At 33.4% G+C, this 26,181-nt stretch overlaps 2 protein-coding genes and 1 long non-coding RNA gene across 10 annotated transcripts; 2 read left to right on the forward strand and 1 right to left on the reverse strand.

Moving 5' to 3' along the window:
• The first annotated feature begins 3,625 nt into the window (after positions 1 to 3,625).
• On the forward strand, positions 3,626 to 5,252 carry LOC106420387. The gene is made up of 3 exons (XR_001283974.3): positions 3,626 to 3,959; positions 4,247 to 4,416; positions 4,528 to 5,252. It is a non-coding gene; the product is annotated as an uncharacterized LOC106420387 (long non-coding RNA).
• A 5,574-nt stretch (positions 5,253 to 10,826) lies between these two features.
• Positions 10,827 to 14,767, forward strand: LOC106410906. Of its 8 annotated transcripts, none has more exons than XM_048735212.1 (15): positions 10,828 to 10,958; positions 11,098 to 11,195; positions 11,313 to 11,550; positions 11,642 to 11,701; positions 11,796 to 11,888; positions 11,960 to 12,124; positions 12,217 to 12,317; positions 12,408 to 12,508; positions 12,595 to 12,740; positions 13,239 to 13,310; positions 13,542 to 13,609; positions 13,715 to 13,836; positions 13,921 to 13,986; positions 14,075 to 14,197; positions 14,269 to 14,767. In XM_048735212.1, exons 2-12 carry the CDS (start codon positions 11,131 to 11,133, stop codon positions 13,794 to 13,796), a joined length of 1,191 nt encoding a protein of 396 aa, XP_048591169.1. In that variant the 5' UTR covers positions 10,828 to 10,958; positions 11,098 to 11,130; the 3' UTR covers positions 13,797 to 13,836; positions 13,921 to 13,986; positions 14,075 to 14,197; positions 14,269 to 14,767. The 8 variants fall into 8 exon arrangements, with proteins under 8 accessions (XP_048591172.1, XP_048591171.1, XP_048591174.1 ...); XM_048735213.1 differs by having other exon boundaries at positions 13,724 to 13,836; XM_048735215.1 differs by lacking the exons at positions 14,075 to 14,197; positions 14,269 to 14,767 and having other exon boundaries at positions 10,827 to 10,958; positions 13,239 to 13,342; positions 13,756 to 13,836; positions 13,921 to 13,959.
• Positions 14,768 to 18,522: 3,755 nt separating this feature from the next.
• On the reverse strand, positions 18,523 to 21,892 carry LOC106352199. Its single transcript, XM_013791869.3, has 5 exons — positions 20,228 to 21,892; positions 19,929 to 20,058; positions 19,454 to 19,737; positions 19,146 to 19,364; positions 18,523 to 19,042 (listed from the first exon to the last, which is right to left on the reverse strand). The coding sequence occupies exons 1-3, from the start codon at positions 20,773 to 20,775 to the stop codon at positions 19,714 to 19,716; spliced, it is 702 nt and encodes a 233-aa protein (XP_013647323.1). The 5' UTR covers positions 20,776 to 21,892; the 3' UTR covers positions 18,523 to 19,042; positions 19,146 to 19,364; positions 19,454 to 19,713.
• Positions 21,893 to 26,181: the final 4,289 nt, after the last annotated feature.

Consider the following 26,181-nt stretch of genomic DNA (forward strand, 5'->3'; position numbering starts at 1 on the left):
ATTCAACATAATTTTAATATGTTTGCACAAAAAACATAATTTTAATATGTAATTCATTAATTACTTATATTTTAATATAATGTAGAATATACTTATAAAATTTATAAAATTAACATATAATTTCATTATTTTGTTTATAATAAAAATTTAATTAAAATTAATTTATAATCATATTATACTACTAATTGTGAAATTAATAAGTGTATTAATTAAAAGAATATTTAAACTTTTAACAAGATTTTGTTAGATTTTTTTCAACAGATTTTGTTATTCCTAAAACTAAAAGTTAAATTTATAGTTTAAATAGATTTGTTATTAATATCCTTATAATTATTTAGAAATGATATACATTAAATAAACTAATGTAAACAATAAAAAAATTATTTGAATATATGAACATAGACTTCCAGTATGACTATTTTGTAGTAGATAAAAATGGTAATTATCTTTTAATAGAGAAGATATTTTAATATTTAATTCATATATTACGTCTATTTTAATATAATATAGACATAATTATAAAATTTATAAAAGGTTAGCATATAATTTTATTTATCTTTGTTTTATAATAAATTTGTATTTAAAATTAAGTATAATAATATTTTATTACTAATTACAAAATTATTTAATTTATTAATTAAAAGCAATATTTAAAAAAATTAATTAGATTTTGTCAGATTTTTTCAACATATTTTTAATTTAATATCTTTATAATTATTAAAATTTTAGAAATCTTATATATTCAATAGATTAATGTAAATAATTAATATATATGTAATCAAGGAAATAAACCTCTTATGACTTTTTTGTGGTAGATAAAAGTGGTACTTCTCTTTTAATAGAGAAGATATGTGAAATGTGTGATGTATATATAAAGTAATTATTTTTACCGATTAAAATAATTTATTTTTTATTTTTTATAAATTGTCAATATTTACTGTTATTTAAAATGTGATATGTAAATAATATTTTTGTCATTTAAAATATTTCATAATTTAAAAAACATCCAAATTAAATTAAAATATTATAGATATTTTTAGTATGATTATCTAATTTATTTGATATTATAGATTATTTTATTTTATAGATTCTATAGTTTATAAAAAATGTAGATTTTTTGCATAAAATACATCAGAAAAAAATTTCTTTAATTTTTTTTATTGTGGCTTTAAAAGTAAAGATAAAATATAATTTGTAAAAATTAATAGAAACTTGTTGTAGATTTTAACTTTTAAAGATAAAGTTACAACATGATTGGTAAAATTTAATGCTTTAAAAATAAATAAATCTAAAGTAGAGAGATAACCCAACCAATCATCTCCTTGAAATATTTTCAATTTGTTTTTAAAGTGTACAAAATCGTAAAACAAAAAAAGTTTAAAAAGTTGTGATTTGTGAAAGCACCTAACCAACTGTAAATCACATTAAATATATATAGGGTTTAGTTATTAAATTCAACTGTGTTCAACACCTAACATAATCTACTTTAAGCAAAACCTTATGGTTTAGGATTACAGCGGATACCAGACGAAGATTTAGTCATTTAATTATCTTGTTAATGTCTTTAGACTCTTTACCGAGACAATATATAGTATGATCTACTAAGCAATGCACACCCAGCAAGAGTTCTTGACTCTAAAATGGCTTTTAGTTTTAGAAGCCATTAGTTCTAGAGAGCTAATACGCAATGGATAGAAGACTTGTTCACTATTTGTCGAAGGTCACGGCAGATAAACGGCAAATGATAAAAGAAAAAAAAAATTGAAAGATCGATACAATTATTAAAATAAAAAGAGGTTCGTTCTCAGTAGAGTTAAACCCATAGTTGCAAATGTAACAACAAGACAGGAATGACTATCCGTGCTCCTTCAGTCCTTGTGCATCAGCATATCGACTAGCTATGCATGTGATTAGAGGTGATGACTTATGAGAGTAACTTTTTAAGTATATACGCATGAATGCATGAGAACATTTTCTTTTTTTTTTTGGTAAAAGAACTCGAAAACTATTAATCTAATAAACGCCGCAGTAACGAAAAACGATGCTTGCAGCAAATTCAGAGCCTGTGCTCCCCGCAGGAAATATAAATTTCTGGACCTCTGCTTTTGTTCTTCCTAAAGGATGCTTGCAGCAAATTCAGAGCTTGTGCTCCCGCTTCCTATGGACTGGAAAAGTTACTGATCGTGGAGTTGCAAAGATTGCGTGGAGTACAGTTTGTTTACCCAAAAAAGAAGGAGGGCTTGGCTTTAGAAATCTAGAAATTTGGAACAAGACCCTCTGTCTGAAGCTGATCTGGAGGTTATATATCCCTAACCCATCTTTATGGGCTTCTTGGATTAAGAAGTACAGAATTGGAGATGAGAGTTTATGGAGTCTCGAAGCTAAAAATGCGGGTTCAGGGACATGGAGATCTCTCTTAAACCTGCGATCTTTAGCTACAAACTTCTTGAGAGCAGAGGTTGGAAATGGTGAAACCACAAGCTTTTGGTGGGATATTTGGACCCCTTTAGGTCGCTTAATCAATATATTCGGCGACACAGGTCCCCGTGAGCTCTCAATTCCTTTATTTGCTTCAGTTGCTGATAGCTGTGATGGAAATGGTTGGAGACTGAGAGGTGCGCGTTCGCCTGCTGCAGAGACCCTCCATATTCATCTCACGAGTATACATCTGCCGTCATCCTCACAAACTGAGGATGTATTTTACTGGCTCATTGATGGGGAGAACTTAGATGACTTCTCTGCCTCTCGAACATGGGAGGCGATTAGAAACAGAGCTCCTGCAGTCACTTGGTCAAACAGTGTATGGTTCAAAATGGCAACTCCTCGACATGCTTTCCTCATGTGGATCGCACAGAACGATAGGATGCCAACTAGAGTGAGGCTCGCAAGCTGGGGCCTTGGGATTTCATCAAACTGTTGCCTCTGTGACTCAGCGCCGGAGACCCGTGACCATCTGCTCCTGCGTTGTGACATCAGTAAACAGGTTTGGGTTTTGATTCTGAGAAGATTGGGGTATACTCACTCATGCTTCATCACTTGGACATCTTTTATTGAGTGGTTATCTCTCACGGATTTCACTACTCCACTGATACTTAAAAGAATTGTTGCTCACGCAACTATCTATAGTATCTGGGGGAAAGGAACAAACGTCTGCATGACGGAATCTCGTCTACACCTCAAATGTTGTATAAGCTCATTGATCGCCATATCAGAGATACAATCTTGGGGAAACAGCACAGCAAGAAGAGTTTCAAGAACCTTATGCTTTCTTGGCTGATGAATGATTAGAAAGTCTTTTGTTATGGGTTACACTTTGTTTTTATCCTTTTTTGCCAAAGTGCATCCCATCTAGCTTTAACTATTTTGTAAAATCTTACAAACTCTTCTCATATTTATATGAAATTCAAATTCTTGGCAAAAAAAAAAAAAAAAACGAAGCAGACGACAGAGAGATCAGAGATGTATTCGAATGCATGAGAACATTCATTGCGTGATCATAGTTTCACGATTTATTTAGGATCTAATTATATAAAAAATTGTTCGGTTCCCTCCTGCAGTGTCCACGTGGAAAGTCCATCCCTATAGGGTTGACACGTGTCTTGCTTCTCCCCAGACCGTGATTTATTTTCTCCTTTTTCTCTACTGTTTTGGGCTTCGGTAAACAGGCCCGTAAACAAGAGTGAAGAGGAACCCTAGATCGCGTTTACATCGTCGCCTCCGTCCTGTCTTTGCATTTCCGGTAACGGTTCAGACGAATCGGGTCGTTGCCACAGGGTTGGGTTAGATCGGGAGGTCATTAGAACAGGCGTGTCCTTGGCGATGGTGCAGGAGACGGAGAATGACGACCTTGAGCAGGACGTAAAGTTGAGAACTTTGGAGGGTGATGATCTCAAATGGGTCAATTGGGAAGAGGAAGATGATGATGAAGAAGATGGAGAAGCGGAGGTTTCGAAACGGAGGTTCTGATCTCTCACAGTCAATGTCCTTCAAAGTCGACTTTTTATAAATTATTTAGGACAAAAGAATAGACAGATTGGTCAGAATTCTAACCACAGAAACAGATAATGAATACATATACATATATACAGTATATATATAATAGGTTGTTTGGTAGGATGATGAACATAGAATTAGATTTTTAGCACATGGTTTCGAAAAACATATTCAAATGAACCATCACCTACCCTTATCTTTTACTTCAGCATATTGTTTTTTTCTTTTTGCTAATTTTTTCCCCATCCTTCAGATTGAATTTCAGCGATCAAGTTCAGCAGACATCAGCAGCATAGATGATGGTGAGGTGGTACTGAACACATAGACTGTCATGGACCAAGTTTAAGCGTTAGTAGGGATCAAAGCTGAAGATAGGTTGCTTGACCGATTGAAATCTACTAAAACGACTTGATTTTAGTGCAAGTAATTCTGTCTCTGGTTTTTCTGGCTAAACAGTACCTTCAGTTTCTGTTTTTACTGGTTTTGGATGACACTAACTTTGTTTTATCTGCTTTCTCTGGTGTTGCTTCTCAGTTGGATTGATACCACCATGGATACGCACCTCTCTGATCCGATGGGAAAACATCTCTGGTATGCAATGTATCCCCAAGATTTTAGTCCGCCTTTTAGTAAGCTCACTTGCCTTAAGAATTCCCAGGTCTCTCTTAAACTTTTCTTCAGCAAGTGATGATAAGAGAACTCTTCTTCCCAATGTTCTTGGGAAATAAAACTCCTAGCCCTTCCTGTTCAGATTACATCTCCCTTTGATGCCTTCCCTAGATGCAGCTTATGATTATCAGTGTTTCCATAGACTTTTATCTAGATGAATCTGATTTAAGAGTTCTCTAATCTCTGGATACTTCTATAATCCCAATGCTCCCTTGAAGTTTTGGTTTTGTACAGGTAAAGAGAGTTCTTCACATTGTGGAGTTGGTGGTAAAAGGAAGCATAGGCATTTAAGTTGGAGGAAGGACCTGAATGGAGAGAAGGAAAATCAAAGATTCTCTTTAATGGCTGGACTGGTAATGGAAAGAACAAGCGAGATGGTGATTCAGAGCCCTCATCTGGTTCAGCTTCCTGTTAGAATGTGGGAAAGTCACTAGGCATAGATTCACAGAGTTGTCAAGGTACCTTACGAAAATGCAACTAATTATGCAGTATACTTGGAAGGGTATGTGAAAGATATCTATAAATGTTATTTAGCGATCCTGAAAATGCCAAAGCATTATAGAAATAAAGCGATCCAAGATTGAATTAAATTTTTGTCTTACATGTAACTAACCTAGAAAAAACTATAAATTGAATGTTGTCGCATGTTTAACAAGAAATTGCGAAAGACGGAAGAAGTGATAAATAATTATAAATTAATTTTCTATCTTTTCGTTATAAAGAAAAAGGAATTTCCAGTCAAGTAATTCAAAATCAATAAGACCTTTTTCTTATCAAACAACTTCCAAAATAAAATATAAAACAGTCGACATCATCAAATAAACATAATAAGAATATGTGGAAAACTAAAACCAAATCAATAAAAACAAAGGAAATACTCCTACAACTCATGCATTTATTTAGTTAGAATATTTGGTATTAACTTATATATCGAAATATGTATTTTACACTATATGTGATTTTAGATATACATATATATGTGATTTTAGATATAATTTGAATAAAAAATAAAATATTAAAATAATAATAAAAGTTATAAATGAATTTTACTTTGAATAAAAATAAATAATACAATGTTTTTATTCTTATGTAAATGAGTTATATATAATAGTTATTAATTTATAATTTTAGTAGAACCATTTACATAAGAATTTTCTAAATCTTTATAAATCACGGGTTAGCCAAAACCACAGATTTAATAAATTTATGAAGCCATGAAATTTAATAATTATCTAATAATAAATTATAAATTAAAAAATGTATTCTTAAATCTGTATTCTCACATATATACAAATATTTGATTAATATACCTATTAGGTTTCACTAATACTCCATCCGTTTAAAAAAATTAGACATGTTTTAAAATTTTCACATTTTATAATAAACCATATTAAAATTTAGTTATAAATGCATATTTTTTGTACTTTTATATTTCCTATATTTTTAAACTAATAAGATTTTTAAAAATGCAATTAATTTTTTTGAACTTCAAATTTTTTATTATTAGTTGACAAAAATTGCATTGGAAATATAAAAAAAATTAACTTTTTGAAACAATTTTTTTTCTCTAGAACATGCATCTTTTTGAAATAGAGGGAGTATGGGTTAAGAATATAATCTTTTTTTTACATCATAAAAATTTCCTAGGCCTATTAAACAGATGCATTAATACTTAATATTTTAAATGAAAGATAAAAAAGTTAAAGATTAAGTGAGAGAGTATATGCAATTTATTTAAATAACTATGTACTAACCTGATTGGTATTTTTGAAAACATAGTAATTGTAAGACAAAATAATATTTAATAATGAAAAATTAAATAAATTGTTCATATTTATTGAGAATATTTTTATTATAATTTTACACCGAGTTGTAATCCAGAATTATATTTTAACTATAGTTAGCTTTGTAATATATTGTTTTATGGTAATAGTTTAATAAATAGCATAGTACATAGTGATATTCTTTATAGAAGTTTTAGTGTATTTAACTCCTATACAACGTTCGTTATCAAAAATTAAAATAAAAAAAGCTCCTATACAGTGTTTTAAGAAAAAAAATTTATTTGGTATGAAATATATTTTCTAAATAAGAGATAATTTAGTTTTACTAAAAACAGTGAATATTTGGTATTAGCTTTACTTATTATAATTTTAATAAAATATATTATAAACATTAAATAAAATATAAGAAAGAAAAATTTCCTACGATAGTTTTTTTTAAGTTTTTGTCATAAAAACAGCACTCAACGAAAAAAATGACCAAAATATTTTATTAAAGAGCAAAAATACATTTAGAGTTAATGGGTTGAGTTAACTAATCTATACTTTGTTTTAGAGTTAATGGGTTGAGTTTTGAGGGATAGAGTTTCAAATTTTTAAAATTAAAAAATTAATATAAAACTTTTCAAAATAAAAAAAGGCTATTTTGATAATTTTTCTTATTAAACGTTATTTTGTGAAAAAAACTTAAAAAATGTTATTTAAAATAATTGCCATATAAAAAATGTAATAAACAAAAACATGATATAAATGACATATCATATAAACAACAATCGTAAACAAGCAAAATATATCTTATCACATATAATCTCTTCTCACATAAAACTTTCTAAAAGACAAAAAATCATTATTATATACAGTTCTTGCAAATGCAAACCTGAAACACAAATCATAAAATCGTACAAAACTTAATAACCATAAATCACAATTAAAGTATATCCCGCCCGTAGGGCGGGCCGACCCTAGTTTGGAATAAAGAATTTTTTACTTTTTATAGATTTTGTGCCATTTTGAACAAACGCCACTGGTTTTGATGTTTTCTCGTTTGGCATAAACGACATTTAATTTGTTTGATCTGTCCTTTATTACTACGTAGTTCATGCATTAAAACAAGTCTTTTTCAACTTTTGCATAGTCATTTGCTATCATTCATCAACAACTTTTTATTATCACCTACCAAACATATATCCAAGTCCTAGTGGATGGAGGTTATCATTATTATACTTAATGTTAATTCAATCAATCTAGGATTGCTTGGCCAAGTAGCAGTTTCATTTAAATTTGGATCTTTGCATTTGGAGCAATATGAAATGTAAGACGGAGTATAACCAAGAGGAACTTCACATACGATAAATATTGTTAGGGCCATTTCTTGTAAGAAAATTTTGTCACTTGTTGTGTCAATTGAAGTCATTCTTCAAGGTACTAGCGATGGCGAATTTGACCATTTGGCAACATTTTCTTTTTAAAATCCATATTTAAAATCCGCGTAGTCTCTTCAAATCCAAAACCATACATCGATAACATTTTTGTGATGTAAAACATTATTCCCACTATTTAGAACTGGGGTAGACAAAGTTCAAAGGACCAAGTCATTTCTCCACCGGCCCATACTCATTTCGCAACTTACTTCATTTGTTCATATGTTATACAACTACCACTTTAAATATTCTTAACAAAATTTTGCTTAAGCCTTTTAAATGTTCATTGCTGCCTCTGAGTTATAATAATGTTCGCAAGAGCTAATATATAAATAACCTTCAAAATACCATTTTATTGGAGAGAAGATCTCACATCGGAAATATGAAAGGGACTTGAGTAATATATAAGGAACTTGGGCCAATCCACTAATTGCCAATTGGGTTTAAGTTAGATGCCCAGAAAACTTATCATGGTATCAGAGCCGACCCAATACCCTGACCCATTAATCCGGCCCGGACAGTGGCCCGATCATCTCATTAGCTGATGGCCCATAGAAGGCTCAGTTTCGCCGAGATTGCTAGAAAAATAAAGCATGATTTCGGAGGGAGGGTATTGGAGAGAAGATCCCACATCGGAAATATGAAAAGGACTTGAGTAATATATAAGGGACTTGGGCCAATCCACTAATTGCCAATTGGTTTTAAATTAGATGCCCAGGAAACTTATCAATAGAAAAAAAAATTGAAAGAGAAAAAGAGAGCACACGAATTTGTTTATGTTAATGCTCTGATACCATGTCAAGAAACCTAGAGAAGTATGAAAGAGTTTCTTGTATTGATAAGGTCAATGACCGCAGGTATATATACATACGAGTAAACCTAGTTCTAGAATATCTTTACATAATCATACAATAGGAATATTTACATAACCGTCAAATACGAATATATTCTACGTATATATCCGTAATACCCCTCTCAAGTTGGAGAGTGAAGATCAAGAACTCCCAACTTCGGTAGAAAATCATCAAACTCTTTACGCCCACGAGGTTTAGTAAATATGTCAGCAAGCTGATCATGCGTAGAGACATGTTTAGTAGCGATGAAACCTTTGACAATCTCATCTCGAATAAAACCTTCAAAATACCATTTGTTTTACTTAAAAGATTCTAAATCAATCAAAATATATAAACCAATAATACCTAAGTCAACTCGTTTCTAAACAAAAAAAACACTAACTAAATAAAAGTTGACGAATTATACCACATCAACGATGGTGAATCTAGTCTTCTTCTATTCTTATATAGCTTCTTCTAACAGCCTGTAAATTTCACAAATCAAAGTGATTCAGTCACCAGTCCGAAAAAGGATGATGATTTTCGTTGGGCGATCATCACCAAAGGCTTTACCTGCTGCTCTCCATTATTAAGATCACCGAGGCATGATTTCATAAGTTGTTTTAGTGGAGAAACAAAGGAAAAGGGATAAAGAAAGTTGTTGCCAAAAAAAAAAGGGATAAAGAAAGAATCCCAAAATAGATAAAAATGAAGATATTTTAATAGATACTTGCGGTGAATAAAATCTTGGTAAATATCAAACTAAAAGATATGAGCGTTATAAACAAGGAAGAATTTGCCCAATATACAAAACACTAATGTAAATGAAAAATATATCAGCGAGTTTGACATAATTAATTTGCTAACATTTAGGCAAAGAAAGGTCCGGTTTTGTCCTTTCAACATACAGGTTGCCGGTTACTGGTAGAGATGAGATGGTGATTTAGCATCACACAAGAAACCGAAAGCAACGTCACCAATTTCTTTACCATATGCAGAAAAAGACAACACACTGTAAAACATAATGGAAAACAAATATACAGTATAGTAAGTAACTTCTAATAGAACATAATCCTATAAATAATGCAAATATAATATAGATGTAACATAACATAGGTAAATAATGAACCACTGAATCCTCCTATACTCAAACCCCTACTTAGTAAATCGAAACCCTAGGTAGGATCCTATAAACCCAAATACAATCAATAAATTACTTTTGAAATCACATTTACTTGTTCAATAAATAATACATAGTATGGATCTTATATAAAATAGTATATAAATGTATGTTATATTTACATTAGTTGAGCATCATATGTAAAATAGTATAAAAAGAAATAAGAGCATTTGTTGATGAAAATAACATCTTTGAACTAGACATGATCCTACGTTTGTGAAACATTCAGATGAAACTAAATTTATATAATATAGAGAAACGTAAAGAATAGAACACTATATCTAATAGTATAGTAATCTTACATAAATAACCGCAATAAAAGAATACATACAATACTATAATTCTACCGAATATAGTATAGTCTGCAACTTCATCTTCTTCACCTCATCCTTTTTTCAGACATAATGATATACATTTATTGGTCCACCATTGTTATTCTTCATCACCATATAAATTCAAAAAGCATGACACATCCATATATTCATCGGTCAACCGTTAAGCATTAATTGAGGTCCCATTCCATCGTTTTCACACGACCATCGTTCTTAGAATCCGAGGAGCATCTTTTTTCCGTCATCGATCAAGCTTTCGTAAACGGTCTTCTTCTTAACACAACGTTGCCAATGAAGCTATCGATGACATCTCAGTCTCCTTCAATGAAACTATACACCTTCTCCAATTTTAGTAAATAAAAACTTATGAGAGAGGGATGTGTGAAAAGTATAAGGCCACGATTTATTGTTTTACATTAACCATTTATTAATTAATATAATTTTTGTTGCAGGTTGCACCGGTTATGAAGAAGGGCAAAATCGCATTATTATATAAAATATATTGTCTATGTGTGGAACTTAGGTCAATTTGTTAGATATTGAATTATAATTTTTTTTGTGATATATAGTGCAATTTCCCTATAAACAAAGCGTGTATAATGCAAATACTCTTTGATTAATATATATATATAAGTAGTAAAAGAAAATTGTAACTATACCCCGCCCTTGTTCTTCTGCTTCTTCCTGGCTAGCGCCTCTCTCTAACCTCTCTCTCTCTCTCAAACTCGCCAGTCCTATCGATTCTCCAGGTATGTTCCTCTTGTTAACCCTTCTCCCATAGATTCATTTACAGTACGCAAAGTTGTCTAATTTTTCCTAAGTTTCGACAAACCCTAATCGCTTCATAGGAAGAGCTTTAACCTTTACAATCAATCTTCCTCTTACCAGGTTTGGTGGGTACAAATCCAAAAGCCGAGCGAGATGCCGGTCTCTCTTAAGCAGAATATGAATGTTGAGATCCGTGAGATGATCAGTAGGGATCCATGGTACGCTTTCTGTTTATGGTTTTGACCTAGCGGGATGCCGATCTCCCTTAAACGGGATATGAATGTTTAGATCTGTGACATGTTGATCGATAGGGATCTCTCTTTTGTGTGTTTCAGGTCATTGAAACAACCAATACACGTTTTGGGAATCATCTTTGCTCTCGTGGCTTTCATCTGTGTTCTCGAGTTTCTCGTCATTCCATCCCAAGGTCACCTGTCTACTAACCTGAGATTCTTAGTTTCTGGAGCCTGTCTACTCACCTGGGCTTCTACACTCAGCAGATCATTTGCATTCTACTGCATATGTTCCCATTTATATGGTCTGTTCGTGGCTAGCTTTCTTCTTTTCTATCAGGTTTAGTATCTATTTTCTTGTTTTGTTTTAAGTGTGCATTTTGGCTAGAATTTGTTTTGATAATTGATTTTTTTTTATTGTGTGTATGCAGGTAGTGAAGCGACTACCAAAGAAATTGAGCTCTTCTGCAGTGTTCATGTACACAACTCTGGTAAAATTTATCTGTGTTTCTTTTATTGTCTCTCTCATTATCTAAATCACTGAGTCTTTTTCACAAGTTCTTTTCTTTCTTTATTTTTTGTCAGATTGGTCTTACTGTTGTCAGTCTTCCCTACATACCCGGTTGGTTTGAAGTTATTCGAGAAACATATGCACTTACACGCAAATTTAGGAATGTTGTAAGTTGAATTACATTTACTTTGGCTACTGATGTAGTTTTGTGGTATGCTAAGCTCCTATGGTTTTGCAGGGCGAGCTGGCTATAGTGATTAATACACGATTATTTGAAACACAATTTGGATTGATTGCTATCAATTCAGAGCTCCTCTTGGCGTACGATGGGTCCATTGACATAGGCATATCTCGTGTCATGTCTTGGTTCATTCGAATTTGGGCTACGGTTTTGATTCTTCAGGTATGAATAATTAAGATTAATAGGTCCTTTGTTTTTGCTTTGATTAAGAATAATTGAAAGTCATCTTGTTTGAACAACATTGTTGTCTCCAGAGCTCAGAAGATACTCGCCTTGCTGCAGGAGCGTCGGTATGTGTACTTGTTGTCTCGCCTTTACTGAGGATGATCACCAGATTAATTATCCCAGATCGTGGGTAAGTGACAGTCAGTTGATCATGTATCTAATAAGCTATATTCCCTGATATATCACAGATGCAAATGACTTAATTGTTTTTCTTGCGCAGGATTCTGATGGCCAAACTACTAATCATGAGGGATGCAATTAGAGATGTTGTAGGACCATTTGTCTGGAGTTTAATCATTTTACAGATTTACTCTCATAGATGTTGGTTACTAATTATTAGTCATTGAACCTTAATGTGCTTGAAATGAAACATAAAACTTAATGTGGTTGTTCAATGATTTTTTCAGTAAAGGAGGAATTTGTAAGAAGCTATGGAAAATCGGTACGAAAGAAGATGAAGAGGAGACTAGAAACATCTGTTACTGTTGGTGAAAGTCATACCCTTGTCTCGCATTTTCCTGCTCCCCCTAGGATCAAATTCTCCAGTGGCAAGGTATGCAAGTCTTAAAAGAATGTCGTTTCTGTTAGTTCGGTCGTTGCTTGTGCATCTACCGGTTATAGTATGTGGATGTGTGTATATCTACAGCTTTAGTATCTGTTGCTTTATGATTTATGATCAAGTAGGTTGAACAGGTATATGACCCTTTTGTTCCTAATAGCTATCCAAGTGGCTCTGAGCTTACTGTTCTTTTAGTTGTTTTGATTATTGAAGAGAATTGGTTCAAACCACAGTACCACCAGTTTTCCTCATCGTTATGGGAACACTGTCTGGTTCACCCTTGGTTCTTGCCTTCTGAAATATGATTAGCAAGTCACTAGTTCACTCTCTCTAGTCGTTGGACGTACTTTTTATATGCTTCACCCCTCATTTTATGCCTTGCTACAACTCTTACTCGCTAGATGTGTAACTTGAGATTATTTTTCTTTAATAGATTCACGTTTCCCATACTTCCTTTCATTCTACTTCATCTTTTCATGCTTATGGTGGCAGGGGCCAGGACCTGATGCACGTGTAGTCTACATAGCTGGTGCGTTTGATCTTTTCCATGCTGGCCATGTTGGGGTATTGTATTAAATTCCAAGTCATTATGCTCAGTATGTTATTCATTTCAAGACTGAGTTTGTATTTCTTTTGTCGACATATCTGAGCGCTAACCTATAAATCAGATACATATGGATGCTTACCATATATGTTTGTCGACTATTGCAACTAGAATTGCCTAAATAATATTGAGCGACCATATTTATTCTGCTAATGTGAACTCTTGTTCTTGATTTAATCAATTTTGTACAGATTCTCAGGCGTGCTAGAGAGCTTGGCGACTTTCTTCTTGTTGGAATACATAATGACCAGACCGTGAGGTAGTCATAAAACTCAAATCATCATCCAAAAAAAAAAAAAGTCTTGGTTGTGTTGAGAAGTTTAGATTTGCATCTTTGCTTAAAATCGTTATTATTGCTGTGCAGTGCTAAAAGAGGAGGGCACCCCCCCAATCATGAGTATGCAGGAAAGGAGCTTAAGTGTTGGGGCATGCCGCTATGTAGATGAGGTGATATTTGGTGCTCCATGGGAAGTGTCAAAAAATACGGTGAGCTTCTCTGCTCTCTAATTAATAATATACCCAAATGGCTTTCACGAAAAGCTAGTTTTAACAATGATTTGGGTATTGCAGATCATGTTCTTTGGCATATCATTGGTGGTTCATGGGACAGTAGCCGAGAGCGACAATTTTCAAAGGGTAAAACTAGATTCAGATATGAGCAAGTGTATATAGAGACAATAGAGCTGCGTTGCGTTTTCTAAGAATATGGTTGATGATTTGACAGAAGGAAGAGAATCCGTATGCAGTACCAATTAGCATGGGCATATTCCAAATCCTAGAAAGCGCTCTTAATATCACAACTTCCACCATAATGGGGAGGATTGTAGCGAACCATGAAGCTTATCAGGCAAGTTGCTATTCTTCTTATTGTTGGTATACTTCACCAATGTCTGACACAAAATCTTTCGTATTGTATAGAAACGTAATTTGAAAAAGGAAGCTAGTGATGACAAGCAGATGGAAAAGGAAGCTAGTGATGAGAAGCATAAGGGGACTGATAAGAATCAAAACACGGAGCGTACCGCATCCTATCTCAAGAACTCTAGCGTTGGGTTTTAACCGTGATGCTTCAGCTAAGAACTCGAACACGTCGCGCCCACCAGCCCAAGGCTCACCGTAGTTGCTGTGATGCTCCTCACTTGTGGAGGTTGCTAGGCAGTTGAATCTGAGGATTGCGAAGAAGAAGGAGAGAGCGGTGAAGCTGGAAGGATCGCAGGGAGTGGCGAACATCGTTGTGAAGATTCGCAGATTAATGGATGAGGGGCTGTTCGTTTCACCATTTGTCATCTTCATCCAAATGATTCATTTGTATGATCTATTGAAATGATCCATTCAGATTTTTTGTGATTGTTTGTTTGTCCATCCACATAGTTCATCTAGATGAATCATCTAAATAAATTTTATGTTTGTTTCTTTATTTTCATTTCCATTCAAATGAATTTAGTAAACAAATTACCAAAATACCCTTGTGTTGATTTAATCATATGTTTGATATTAATTTTAACTATATTACATTTAATTATTTAGTTTAATATATTTACATTAGAATTATTTCAAAATCAACGAGTTTTCTTTTTGCGGTTTGGGTGGAAAAACAAGATTTTTCGGTTTTAGCGAGAAAACACATTTTTCTGTTTTGGTGGAAAACAAGATTTTTTTGTTCTGGCGGAAAAACGAGATTTTTCGGTTTTGGCAGGAAAATACAAATTTTCGAGTTTTGGCGAGAAAACAAGTTTTTGCGGTTTTGCGGGAAAACACGTTTTTGCGGTTTTGGAGTGAACCACATTTTTGTGATTTTGGCGGGAAAACGTATTTTTGCAATTTTGGCGGGAAAACGCGTTTTTGCGGTTTTGGCGCGAAAACACGTTTTTGCGATTTTGGCGGGAAAACGTGCTTTTGCAGTTTTGGCAGGAAAACACGTTTTTGCGGGAACACATTTTTACAGTTTTCGCGGGAAAACGAGATTTTTCGGTTTTGGCGGGAAAATACCAATTTTTCGTTTTGGCGAGAAACCATGGTTTTTGGTTTTGGCAGGAAAACAAGTGTTTTTGGTTTTGGCGGAAAAACACGTTTTGCGACTTTGGCGGGAAAACATGTTTTTTTGTGTGTTTTGGCTGAAAAATGTATTTTGGGGTGTTGGCGTGAAAACATTTTTTGTGATTTTGGCATGAAAACATGTTTTTCGGTTTTTGCGGGAAAACACGTTTTTGCAATTTTGATGGGAAAAACATTTTTTTGCAATTTTAGCGGGAAAATGCGTTTTGGGGTTTTGGCGTGAAAAAATAGTTTCTAGCACGGGAAAAAGTATTTTTGTAGTTTTCTTAGTTTTCATTTGTGACAAAAATGATATTATGTTTATGTTTGTAATTTATGAATTACATTAGGGGCATAATAGACATTATACCATTTTAATTGAACCATCTCCATTCAAATGATCCAAATTGGTTCAGCTGAATGGACTTTAAAATTAAGCCTAAATTTTCAAAAGTCATCCGAATGATCCATCTGAATGAGTTGCACTTTTAGTGCCTAAACAAACAAAACTCTCATTTTCATCCAAATGGACCATCCAGATGGAGAAACAAACAGGCCCTGAATTGGTGATGGTGGAGATAGAAGAACAAGCAGAGAGACGTGGGCTTAGCTTGGGTCGATGAGCTCAGGCGAAAGCTACGTCGTATCATTAACCAACCGGTTAATAGGGGTTCGTAAAATTGTTTCAACACTAAAACCAATTTTACTCAGAATTTTCAAATGAACAATACAACCGGTTTAGTTGAGGATTCGAGAAGCACTATAGTGAACCAGTTCGGCTTGCAGTGGAGCAGAGAGAGTAATGGGAAGATTGGCCTCTCTGTATATAAAAAAAAAAAAAAACAATTGAAGAATACTAACCGGAATTCCGTTTTCTGGTTTCTCTTTTCTTTACAAAGTATACTTTTTAACATAATACAAAATTATTTGCTACATTCATTGGAGAGAATTTTAATAAGACTCTGATATTTACGTGTATGTGTGATCTATGTGTGTGTTTGCAAACTTGTGCTTTTCTTTTTGGTAATGAACATGCCAACCGTTTGTAATGTTTAAGATTCTGATAATCTGATTTATATTTTTAGATTATATTTGGGAATCGGAAGAATCATTGTGTATGTTATATGTTTTCTTTTTTTGTATCATTGTGTATGTCATATGTATTTTACTGTTTCCAAGCTATGCAAGTTTCTTTGCGACATTAAACTATCGAACAAAAGTATTGTCATATATGCTTACGAAACACAAGATTAGTGGTAATATGCATAGTAAATTACTTTAACAAAACAATACATTGCTGTGTAAATGTCAATTCTTTTATGTGTTCATATAGGCTATAGCTGTGTCTGTTCTTGTTTGATACTCCCTCTGTTTCTTATTACTTGATGTTTTACTCAAATGCACAAATATTAAGAAAAACTACTTTTTATCAAAATCATCACTAAATTATAATATAAAATTAATTTATTTAATTATAAATAAAAACTAAAAAAAATCTAATTGGTTACACAGTTTTTAATAAAGTTAAAGTTACATAGATTTGTGCAAACTTCATCTATTATGAAACAACAAAACTTCTCTAAAACATCAAGTATATTGAAACGGAGGGAGTATATTGTAGGAAGTGAAAACATGTGAAAAAAGTTGATTGGCTTTATTCCATTTAACTAGTTGTATGGTACAAAAGAACTAAAGATATTATTACATTACAGGCGTGTAAAAGCAAACTACCAGAGATTTGCCAAAATCAAGGGCCGAAATATTACATATTTAACATATTTATCATTTGTGGGAACGGGTTTCTCTAAGGATTTGTAGAGTTTGTTCATCTTCAAGGATTATAAGACGAACCCTGTTGACTTTTAGGCTAAGGGTTTAAAAATTGGACTCAATCTGGGCTAAAGCCCCATTACAACACTCCAGTGTGGATTCTTCTGATAACGACGTTGTATCCGATTCCAAAGTTAGTTCTATACATATGACCTGCAATGAGGAAAATAATTGCATGGAATTTTGTGTTAACTAGGTCGGCTGTCTAGCTCTTCGATTCTCTTGATGGTTCGAATCTCTCCGTCGTCGAATCTCTTTTTCTCTTTGTGTTAACAAGGTCGGTTCTCTCTCTCTCTCTCTCTCTCTCTCTCTCTCTCTCTCTCTCTCTCTCTCTCTCTCTCTCTCTCTCTCTCTCTCTCTCTCTCTCTCTCTCTCTCTCTCTCTCGGTTTATTCATTTGCGTCGAGTGGATTCTCTTGATTATGACGTCGTTTTATCGTTTTATTTTAGGGTTTAGGGTTCACATCAAATATCTCTTTCTCTCCTTCGAATCTCTGTCATATATTGATAGTCGTGGTTTTGATTTTGGAATTTTGTTGTACTTGTCTTTTTTGGATTACGTCTCACAGGAATGCGGAACTTTGTCTCGCAATCATGGAAATATCTTTTCGCCGCCCACTTCGCAACAATTGCCTCCTCTTCATTTTTCATTTTATGCTATGTGCGCTTGGAGAGACGATGAAGGGACCTGGGGGTTCAATTATTGATGATTGTGATGTTATTTGTGTCCTTCCTTGACTTTTTCAGTGTTTCCTTGGTTCTCTTTCTTCGAGATGATGATGATGCAGCAATGGTGGGTCCAGTACACTACAAGAAAACATGTCGTTTCTGACTACAGTATTAGTCGGTATTCAGTCGGTAAATGGTCGTTTCCGACTGATTCACGCCTGATCAGAGTCGTCATAATATACCGCGTCGCTAAATAATTTAGTCGTAAAACAGTCGGTAAATAGCGACTGTTTTACGACTATTTTGATCAGTCGTAAATGCAGTCGGTAATTAGTAGGAAATTTGGCGACTGATTTACGACTCATTTAGTGACTATACTACGACGGCTTGGTGACTGAATTTAACGACTGATTGCACGACTGACTTAGTGACTAACTACCTTAGTAGGAAAATATAACTGCTACCGAATCACGACTGATTAGCGACTGAAATGCTTAAATTTTACGACTGATTTCGCGACTGTATTGCGACTAATTACCATATTTTTTTGGCTGTTAAATGTATGATTTTGGTGTATTGTTTTTTCTTGTCCAAATCATGATTTGTTATTTAAATCTTCTTTTAGTACTACAAAAAACGATTTTGAAATCATAAAAGTTTTAAATACATGTACCATACACAAAAGAACTCCAATACTTAGGAGTTTTCAAGTTTCAAACAGAAAGAACAACTCCAAAGAGTTTACAAGTTTCACACATCAAAAAGATAGTTTTTAGTACAAAAGAAGGGAAATGCAAGACCTAAACATGATGGGGATCAGATGAAGCTGTTTCTTTGGAGATGAAGTCCAAGAATCTCTGGTCTGTGGTGGCCATGTACTTCCGAACCATTAACAACTCATCGATCGTAGCTTGCTGAGTAGTTATAACTCTGGAACGCTCTTCCTCAGCCTTTGCCGCAGCAGCAGCAGCTTGGGCACGATCTTCCTCAGCCTTTGCAAGAAGAGCAGCTTGTTCTTTGATTTGGCGTTGAGCTTCTTCAAGTTGCTGTTGCATTTGGATGAAAGAGGACAAGCTTCTTGGGTCATATACCACTTTATTAAGTTGGTTCTTCAAGCTTCCAAGGCCATAAATTTGCCCCCTGTCATTGGTGAAAGTGACCTACAAAAAAAAAATATTGAGTGAGAGACTATATCAATAACAAGCAATAACAACCAAAATGAATAGTGAGAGACATGAAGTTTTGACAGTAAGAAATCCTAACCTGAATAAACAGCTCATTCTCCTCTTCTATTGATAGTGGTGGATGCTGCCCAGTCTCGGTGTGATCATCAGTCTCAAGGGTGGCCAACTTAGCTTACTTTTTGTTCTTGAAAGCCTCAATAACTTGTTCAGCTTTGAAATCACTAAAGGTTCCATCAGACTTTGTATGAGCTCTGATGAATACTTCACCAAAGCTCATTGGTCTTCCCAATTCAACAACCTGAAGTAAAATGGAAGAAAAGATCAGTATAAAATGTTAAAAAACCAAACATACTTATCACATTGAACAACTAAGCAGTAGGGACTCACCATCTCTTGGTGGAGCTGCATATAAGACTTCTGGCCAGAGTTATGCGTGTGAAAGCCAAGACCTTGACGGTCAGACATTCTAGATGCTGATGCTGTAGCACTCTTTGCAACCGCAGCGTCAGTGTCCCAATAGTCGGTCATTGTTTTCCACAGTGTGTCGCGTATCCAATCAGGCTGCTGCCGAGAAGTCCTTACTTCGCTGACCATGTCTTTCAGTCGTAATAGAGCAATGGCCTCGAAATGTTCTTGCACAACACCAGTCAATGATGGATCCCATGTGTTTTCTACAAATGAACATAGAAGATACTAGTTAGCCATCAAAAACCAAAGAATTAAAAAAAACAGTGTGTATTAAACTTGTTTCAAAAAGACAAATGAACAATGAACATAGAAATGTTCTTGCACAACACCAGTCAACACCACTTACTTAATAACTATAATAACTCAAAGACAGAGAAGAGACAGAGAAGCTTACGGCAAATTCCAAAAAGTAATTTTCTTGTCTGTCTCTAGGCACATGAGTCCAGCTGTAGAAAGACTTATTAAACTTGTTCCTTAAAATCTTGGTAATCTTCCTAGACAAGCTCGACTTGTCATAACCAAACCTATAAAAGAAGACAAGCAAAGAATCATCAATAAATCTATATTCTTGACATATTGTAGCTAAATTCCTAAATTTATATTCTTGACAGACAAGCAAAGAATCATCAAAGAATCATCAACAAATCTTTATTCCTGAATCATCAACAATTGTAGGAAACGAAGACAAAATACCATGTGGTTTCAGGCTCAAGGTTGCGAGACAGGACAGTTGTGTTCTTCGCTCGACCTGGCTGGTTTAGGAGGGAGTTCAAAAGAACCAAATGGTCAGAGGCAAGATTAGGTTGAACCGGAGCCTCTACATCGGACATATCCTCCTCCTTCTCTTCTGGAAAATGAGAATTTTGTTCTTCAGAACTGTGAGGCGTTTGAGATGCTCGAACGGGAGCCGCTTGACTTGGAGGAAGTGCGTTCATATGTTCAGTCGACTGAGTTTGTCGCTGTTGAGGTTGAGACGTCGCAGCAGCTGGAGTGAGAGGCGACATAGCTGATTGAGAAGGTGGGAAGTTCGTTGTCGGAAAAAGCTTTCTCGGAGGAGGATAATCGCGAACAGACGGGAGAGGATTGTTCTTAGGGAGAGGATTTTTCTTAGGGAGAACGGGTGGGATGGACGGAGATGGATCCCTCGGTACGAAGTCATACTGAGTTGGTAAAGTAGACGGGCGTTGTGTAACCCGAGAGGTGTTCGGTTTGATGGTATTTCGCTTCCTCTTTCCACCCATATTCGGAGAGATCGGTGGTAGAGATCAGTGGGAGATATCAGTGGGAGAGATCGAGATCGAGATCGAGATTCGTCGGTTATCAGAGAGTGGCCGTCGAGATTGAGAGTCAGAGATTAGGGTTTCTTCTTTCGCGAAAACAGAAAGGGTAATAACCTCTTGGGCTTTGGTTCACGCGGGCTTTAGGTCCAAAAATGAAATAAAATTTTGGGTTTTCGCGGTTTAGATCAGTCGGAATTTAGTCACCATTTTTTAAAATGAAAATTAAATTGAAATTCAATATCAAATTATAACCAAATATTTTCGCGGTTCAATAATTTTTGGAGGCAAAACCAAATTTTTGGCTGAATAGTCGGTAATCAGTAGGTAATCAGTCGTTAAATTTGAAAATAAATTTGAAAATACAAATATACATAATTTAATATTAGAACATATATTTTAAAAAAATTTTGCGATTTAAGAACTTTTGGAGGCAAATAAAAATGTACATAATAAACCTGGATCCTAACCCCTAAATCGAAACCCTAATCCCAAAATCGAAACCCTAAATCAAAAATAACATCATCTTACAACATAGTATATTAAATATGACAAATAAAGTGTATAACATATATATGAAACATAATATTATATATGGTAACCGAAGTTTAGAACATCATATTACAAGATAATATTATACATATGAGTACTTAATTAATCAACTTAGTATGGTTCATCTTCATCTCCATCTTCATCATCATCTGAATTATGATAAATTACATCGGAATTCATCATTAGGTTCTGCATCTGCCACGTCGAAATCAATATTGATCGGTTCTCCAGGAGCATGTACCAAATGGTCGACTTCAAGGTCTTCAACTGTGGTCATCATAACAGCATCATTGTTTTCTTGTTGCAAAGTCACTAGATCTTTTTCTTCATATTCTCCGAAAATGATTCTCCTCGGATTCACTTTTAGAACATTGAGCCAAGACTGCTTCGGTTTCCTTACATACGGATATGGAATATAACAAACTTACCTAGAATAAATGGATCATATTTGTAGTATTTTCTCGATGAGAGAACATCCACGATTCCGTCATTTTTTCACCGAGTGCCTCTACCAATAACAGGGTCATACCATTTACACTTAAAAAGTGTGATTTTCAAATCGACTATCCCCTCGTACTCGATTTGTATGATATCTGTTAAGATCCCGTGGTACTGAGATTCATCAGCTGCATTTGTATAACTCTCTCCTTTAGCACATACTCCATAGTTGCAAGTCTTTTGTCCCTCACCATGCGTTTGGGTATGAAACATAAAACCTCGAGTGTTCTTCACTACCACTTAAATGCGTCAGATTAGCATAACTTGTTCCTAAAGCCATATCGAGTTCTTCTCCATGCTTGTACCACACATAATAGTCAAGCATAAACCCTTTACTATATATATATGTTTCAAAACTCGTTGCTCCGGGATAAATTTCTCATTTTTGCAAACACTGCATGGACAAAAGAATTTACCATTATTATCCTGTGTTAGAGGCTGACTGTTTGCAAATGCCATGAATTGGTATACTCCCGTTGTGAACTCTTCCGAGAAATTCCCCGTTTCTTCATCGATCCTCTTGTACATCCAATCTCGAAAGTTAGTGTAGTTGTAATTACCTCCCATTATGTGATTTTTTTCTGATTTTTTCCTGATTTTTTCCTTATTTTTTTTATTTTTTTCTGATTTTTTTTTTATTTTTTCTGATTCGCAAGACACGAAACCGACTGCTTTATTTCGGTCGTAGCATAGTCGCTATTCAGTCGTGAATCAGTAGGTAAATATAGCAACTGCATAATCAGTCGGTATAGTCAATCGGCAAAAACGTGTTTTCTTGTAGTGAGTGACCAGTGGCAGTTCGACTTCGTCCAAGTTTGCGTGTATTGACAACAGAGTTGTTAAAGACCGTGACTCTCTGAGTTTTTCTAATGCTAGATGGTGAATTTAAGAAGGGCAAAAGGCTTTGGATGACTCTGTTTTGTGTCTCCTACAATCTCCACATCATACATCTGATGGTCAGTTTCCTTATAGATGAAGATTGTGACTTTGCAGCAGGATTTCTTGCCGCTTCTTTCAGTCTAGTGGTGGATGCGATACATGATGATTGGAAGCTTTTACTTTTTCCTCCTGTTTGGTTTCTTGTAGCTCTCTTGGCATGTTACAAGTGCATCGTTATTCTCGGGATGGTGGTTGGCCAGGCCTAAACGGTAAGGGATATAGCTGTTTCCACATTTTTTCTCTTTTGATTAATTATAGCTGTTTCCATTTTAATTCTTAAGGGGGTGGTATTCAATCCAAGAATTTAATAGAATTTGAAAGAATTCTTAAATAATAATTTTTGTAGTAGTTATGAGGGTTTAATGCATTTACATAATTTTCATGTTTACTTTTCTTATGGATTTTAAAAGAATGCACTAAATTTGATCGATAGAATATCAATTTCTCTAAAATCAAAGAAAAATTTGAATCTTTATTATGGCTTTGATTGGTGACATGTGGTAAACTTGATTAAGTTTGATTTGTGATTGTAACTCAAAAATGTTACCAATCATGCATTAAAATTATTTTTTTGATTTTAAGTTTGATTTAACATGTATTGTACTTGAGGTATCATTTTGACTTAGATCCTTTGTAAAATTGCTAAATCAACATCAACCAAATTTCCATGTATTAGAAGTTGATTTATAAATTTAATTACTTTTTCTGTTTAAAAAATAAAAAAGAAAATAATGATTTTTGAAAACTTACGTGTGCCAAGTTGAGTCCACCTAATTTTGAGCTGGTCAAAGATTTTTATAATCTTTCTTGTTCCTATTTTTTTGAATTATTCAAAATTTTAACTAATTATTAAACAAAATCTTAAGCGTTAATATGATATAATAATTCAAAAATACCAATTATAAAATTATATATATGACCCTAAGTTAGTGTGAATCACGCACTTTCAAAACCTAAAAAGCTTAAGGTATGTTTTCTTCTGTCTTCTTCTTTTGCTTGCAAAAGTTATTTTCATTTTTTACTTGCAAAAGCTAATAAGCTTGACGTCTGTGTTCTATCTTCTTCTTCGTCTTTACTTCCAAAAGATATTTTTTTTTTCTTGAAGAAACCAATAAGCTTATGTTCAGTTTTTCTGTCTTCTTCTTTATGTGAAAATCATATTTTTATTTTTTTAGTTGCATTAGCTTTATAGATCGTTTTAAATAATAGAGTACCTTTTTATGTTTACTATTTTTTTTTTTTTGGATGAAGATGTCTAATAATGAAAATGTTGATGATGCTGGTGTTGGTGCTGATGACGGCGGTGGAACTACACGTCGTAAGGTGAACTTTATAATTGATATGTCAAAATTTTAACTATATGAAGTTATAGTATTTTAATAATTTTAACATAACTATAGAATCAAAAACAAATTAAATGGGAAGATGAGCATGTTGGGGTATTCTTGGAGCTTCTCAATATTGAGTTGGCTAAAATTAGATACAGACAAAAGTTACCGAAAGAGGTAGGAAGAGAGCGTATTTGTAAAGAGTTTTTGGAGAAAACTGGTATAAGCCTTTTTTGGAAGCCTTTCAAAAGAAAATACGATATATTGAGAAATATGTATGGATCATATAAAAGGCTCAAGAATTTTACTGGAGTTTCAGCAGATGACAATACCGGTTTGATTGAGATGGATTCTGAATGGTGGGACGATCGCGAAAAGGTACATTAGTGTACATAGTTGATATTTAAAAATCAATTAACAAACCTTGTTACTGATATTTAAAAATCAATTAACAAACCTTGTTATTGGATTTTTTTAATTTAAAGGTCGTGTTATTATTATTGTTATTTCATTTTTTTATTATTATCTATATTAGAATAAATATTATTATTCGATTATAATATTTAGAAATAATATATATTGAAAATTATTTTTCAAATTTAATACTTATTTAAAACATTTTTAAATATTTAATGGTTTATTTGTTTTTAATAAATATATCACTATTAATATGTTTATATATTCATTTATTTTATTAAGAAATTCATACTGCAACTTATACATCAAAAAAGTTACCAGTCAATAGTTTTTAAAAAATGATTACTCTTATTTTTACTGCGAACTTACCACATAAACTTACAGTTTATACCACATAATTTTTACTGTAAGTTACATCGAGTTACAAATCATACTGCAACTCGGCTTTAATACTACGTTGAAAAGATAACAAACATTATTTTAGTTATAAAACTGAAATAAATATAACAGTTACTACTACTACAAAAGTTCACTGATTGTAGCAGTTTTATTGCATAAAACAAAATAAGGGTATATTCGTTGTGCTACACTTTGACGATGAAAAATATTTGTGTTATTTCAATTTTGTCACTTTTTGTTTTCATTACTTAAGAAATAAAAAGAAAATCTTTTATCAAAAAAAAGAAAAGAAATAAAGAAATAAAAAAAGAACATTCATTGTGTGATCATAGTTTCACGATTTATTTAGGATTTGGGACAAAGAATTTTTTACTTTTTATAGATTTTGTGCCATTTCGAACAAACTCCACTGGTTTTGTTGTTTTCTCGTTTGGCATAAACGACATTTAATTTGTTTAATCTGTCCTTTGTTACGTAGTTCATGCATTAAAACAAGTCTTTTACAACTTTTGCATAGTCATTTGCTATCATTCATCAACAACTTTTTATTATCACTACCAAACATATATCCAAGTCCTAGTGGATGGAGGTTATCATTATTATACTTAATGTTAAGTCAATCAATCTAGGATTGCTTGGCCAAGTAGCAGTTTCATTTAAATTTGGATCTTTGCATTTGGAGCAATATGAAATGTAAGACGGAGTATAACCAAGATGAACTTCACATACGATAAATATTGTTAGGGCCATTTCCTGTAAGAAAATTTTGTCACTTGTTGTGTCAATTGAAGTCATTCTTCAAGGTACTAGCGATGGCGAATTTGACCATTTGGCAACATTTTCTTTTTAAAATCCATTAAAATCCGCGTAGTCTCTTCAAATCCAAAACCATACATCGATAACATTTTTGTGATGTAAAACATTATTCCCACTATTTAGAACTGGGGTAGACAAAGTTCAAAGAACCAAGTCATTTCTCCACCGGCCCATACTCATTTGGCAACTTACTTCATTTGTTCATATGTTACAACTACCACTTTAAATATTTTTAACAAAATTTTGCTTAAGCCTTTTAAATGTTCATTGCTGCCTCTGAGTTATAATAATGTTCGCAAGAGCTAATATATAAAAAACCCTCAAAATACCATTTGTTTTACTTAAAAGATTCTAAAATCAATCAAAATATATAAACCAATAACACCTAAGTCAACTCGTTTCTAAACCAAAAAAACACTAA

Source organism: Brassica napus, chromosome A6 (assembly GCF_020379485.1).
Source record: "Brassica napus cultivar Da-Ae chromosome A6, Da-Ae, whole genome shotgun sequence".
Classification (NCBI taxonomy): domain Eukaryota; kingdom Viridiplantae; phylum Streptophyta; class Magnoliopsida; order Brassicales; family Brassicaceae; genus Brassica; species Brassica napus.

Bases quoted from the DNA above. Each gene is read 5' to 3' on its own strand.
- LOC106410906 (XM_048735212.1), top strand. From the start codon at position 11,131: ATGCCGGTCTCTCTTAAGCAGAATATGAATGTTGAGATCCGTGAGATG. The intron at 11,702-11,795 runs GTAAAATTTATC...ATTTTTTGTCAG, and splicing joins TGTTCATGTACACAACTCTG to ATTGGTCTTACTGTTGTCAG. The intron at 12,509-12,594 runs GTTGGTTACTAA...TGATTTTTTCAG, and splicing joins ACAGATTTACTCTCATAGAT to TAAAGGAGGAATTTGTAAGA.
- LOC106352199 (XM_013791869.3), bottom strand. From the start codon at position 20,775: ATGGGTGGAAAGAGGAAGCGAAATACCATCAAACCGAACACCTCTCGG. The intron at 20,059-20,227 runs GTATTTTGTCTT...CTTCTTTTATAG, and splicing joins CTTGAGCCTGAAACCACATG to GTTTGGTTATGACAAGTCGA. The intron at 19,738-19,928 runs GTAAGCTTCTCT...GTTCATTTGTAG, and splicing joins ATTACTTTTTGGAATTTGCC to AAAACACATGGGATCCATCA.